The sequence below is a fragment of the Thermobia domestica genome, chromosome 10 (assembly GCF_964235325.1).
Source record: "Thermobia domestica chromosome 10, izTheDome1.hap1.1, whole genome shotgun sequence".
In the NCBI taxonomy this organism is placed as follows: Eukaryota; Metazoa; Arthropoda; class Insecta; order Zygentoma; family Lepismatidae; genus Thermobia; species Thermobia domestica.
Window position 1 is genome coordinate 53670931 of NC_137463.1, and position 3041 is coordinate 53673971.

The 3041-nt window shown below is 38.3% G+C and overlaps 2 protein-coding genes across 2 annotated transcripts; both read right to left on the reverse strand.

The window, feature by feature from the left end:
- Window positions 1-290: 290 nt before the first annotated feature.
- Window positions 291-1025, reverse strand: LOC145661465 (zinc finger MYM-type protein 1-like). The gene has a single exon (XM_081726776.1). It carries the CDS (start codon window positions 1023-1025, stop codon window positions 291-293), a length of 735 nt encoding a protein of 244 aa, XP_081582902.1.
- Window positions 1026-1058: 33 nt separating this feature from the next.
- LOC145661466 (zinc finger MYM-type protein 1-like) lies at window positions 1059-2192 on the reverse strand. The gene has a single exon (XM_081726777.1). The coding sequence runs from the start codon at window positions 2190-2192 to the stop codon at window positions 1059-1061; it is 1134 nt and encodes a 377-aa protein (XP_081582903.1).
- Window positions 2193-3041: the final 849 nt, after the last annotated feature.

Sequence of the window (3041 nt, forward strand, 5' to 3'; positions counted from 1 at the left end):
CTTGATGAAGCCCCCCCCCCCCCCCGATCTCAGTCCGCTACTTCCCTGCATCTGCACTGCTGCGAAATTCCCGACCTAAGTCAAACTTACTTGAAGACATTAAAACAATTCAAGTTCAAAATTAGGGAACTTCATTACAACTTATGGCACCACAACGCGTACTACAGGAAAATATTACCGTTAGAATTAAAAAAAAAAAAAAAAGAGACAGAGAGAAAGAAAGAAGGAAACAGTAGCTCGTATGAAAATTACCAAAAATTATTAAAAATATACATTTACAGAAACTTACCTCACATTTTTCTGGCGAACGTACTGCTCCTCAGTGAGCCTCTGCTTATGAATTCGTCACATATGGCATCAAGGTCAAGTCCCATTGTCTCCTCTTTATGACAGTTGAGAAGGGCAATGGCGTTTAGACGATCCTGCCTCATGGTAGATCGAAGGTAAGTTTTCAGTCTCCGCAGACAAGAAAATGATCGTTCAGCAGTGCATGTAGATACGGGAATTGTTAACACTATTCGTATAAATTTCACCAGTTCTGGTAATAAATCAATAAGATGTTTTTCTTTCTTCAAGTATGTCACTATTTCACCAAAGGAATTAATATTGGGACACTCGCTGCTTTGTGTAATTTCATGAAATATGCTTCGATGCAGAAGCAAGCGTTCCCTATCGATATCAGACGCATAGAAAGATAAAATATGTTCAGAATGCTTGTTATCACCAAGTAGAAACTCTTCAATTTGGCTTAGCAACACGAAAGATGGACTATTGAAGCGTGATGTCAAAAAATTAAGGGATAAATCCATTACTTCGTTGTAAATTCTCTTGTACTTTTCACACACTTCCGTAAATGTATCTACAGATGAATTTTCAGATTCATCGTATTTCATTGGTACTTTCCTTTTACGACCTAATTTGGGAGACTCGACATCTAATTCTTTACATTTTGCAGTTGTTTCATCCCAGAATGATTGAAAATTGTTTCTTAGGAATTGAATAGTTGATGTAAGGGTGGAAATCATGTTGTTGGCCTCTTCAAAGTGCAAGGACTTTTTCTATAAAGCTGTATTTACTGTATCGATATGTCCAAATAATTTTGCCAAAAGTGACAACATGAAAAAGAAATCAAAAGTCTGCATGTACATGAGAAACCCGTTTGCTTTAGACCCAGCATCTGATGTATCATGTTTTGAAAGATTTAAGAAAAATTCTTGAAGCTCTTCATAGTTTGACAAGACTGAAGAAATTGACAAGTACCTTATTGTCCACCTGGTTGGGCAGAATGGTCTAAGGTTTGTTGAATCGTCTGCTTTTATACGAGAAAATAAAGCGAGTCTTTTAGGTGAATCTTTAACAAAATTAATTAAGTCTTTCATAACGCTCAATACATTTCGACATTCCGGAATTGCTTTCACGGTATCTTTTAGGGCAAGATTTAAGGAATGTGCAAGACAGTGAACAAATACAGCTTTCTTTTCAATTTCAGTAAACCTTGCTTGGACCCCATTGTACATTCCTGAGACATTAGCTGCGCCATCGTAACACTGGCCTCGACAATTAGACACAGACAAATCAAATCGTCTTAGAATATCTAGAATAATATCGAACAAAACCTTACCTGTAATGCTTTCAGTGGTATACAATCCCAAAAAATGTTCTTCGATTTCTAAACCAGCGTCAACAAATCGTAAACAAATACTAAATTGTTCACTAATAGATATGTCCGAAGTTTCATCTGCAATAATTGCAAAGTACTCTGCACTTTTCACATCACTTAACAATTTTCTAACAAGTGTTTGGCTCAAGATAGTTAGCAGTTCATTCTGTACATCATGAGATATCCACTTGTACGAATCTCGCTGTAACCATGTTGAAAGTTCCTGGCTATCTTCACACCGAAGGCGCAATAAATTGTTGAAGTTGCTTGTTTCATCATTATGTCCTCGTATTGCAAGCCCTTGTACAGCTAAGTAACGGAGAGAGGATATGATTTTTAGTAAGCAGTGGCGGTTTCCTTTCATTTGCTTAAATTTTTCATTAGAAATCTGGCTAAGTATATTAACATTTGATTCTAGAGATTTACACTTAATTACAGCTTCCCGATGGCAACCGGATCTTTTATGCGCTCTTAACTTTTCTACCCCCTTCTTCCAATTAGAAAATCCCGTTTGAATAAATGTCATTTCCATTTTGGTAGAAAACTGAAAATGACGTCCCTCGAAAATTTGAATCTTTGATTTAACTTCTCTCTTTATTTTTATATTTGTCCTTCGTTCAATAAAAGGTGAGGTGAAGTGATTTTGAGTTTAATGTCCTTTTTAGCAGCGAGGCTAGGCTATATGATGCGGGACCTACTGATTAATGTGGAATCCGAACCACATGAGCTCTCGCCGGGGATCGAACCCAGGTCTTCCACGCCAAAGGCGTGTACGCTAACCGCTTAGCCACGAAGGCGCTCTCGTTCAATAAAAGACCTCCAGTTCCTCTCGTTCACTAAATCGGTCATTTGTTTGCAAAATGGCATTTTTTGTCAAGTAGTGAGAAGAAAAAGGACTTCTCAACCCCCTTCCCCCCGCCTATGTTTTGACGAGTATCGAGGGTCAACATTCATTCTGCTTTGCTTGGGGATGTGGACCAACGGTCATGACACCCGCTTCCGAAAAACAAGAAGTGAGGTACCAAGGAAGAAAGTTAGGTTTTATTGCGCCGCCCTGGAGTCAGGCGTTGACGCACGAAGTTTTTAAAAGGAAATTTTCAGAATAAGTGAAAATTATGAATATTTGAATGAAAGAAACTCTGAATGAAAAGAAATGAACCAACACTCTGGCCCAAAGTGTTGGTTGAAGCTTCAGTGCTGTATTAAACACCGTTTTGAAAACGGCGTTTTCTATCGAATAAGAAGACTGTTCCTAATGTTGATTTAAAGGCAGGACGAAGTTTACGACAGAAATTCTTGCTCCCATTTGTTAATTCTTCCTCTATTGGATTATATTGGGGGGGGCGAGGACCCCACCTTTAAATATTGGGGGGGCCAAAAG

What these genes read in the sequence shown, in the direction of transcription:
- LOC145661465 (XM_081726776.1), bottom strand. Translation starts at nt 1,025, where the DNA reads ATGATTTCCACCCTTACATCAACTATTCAATTCCTAAGAAACAATTTT.
- LOC145661466 (XM_081726777.1), bottom strand. Translation starts at nt 2,192, where the DNA reads ATGGAAATGACATTTATTCAAACGGGATTTTCTAATTGGAAGAAGGGG.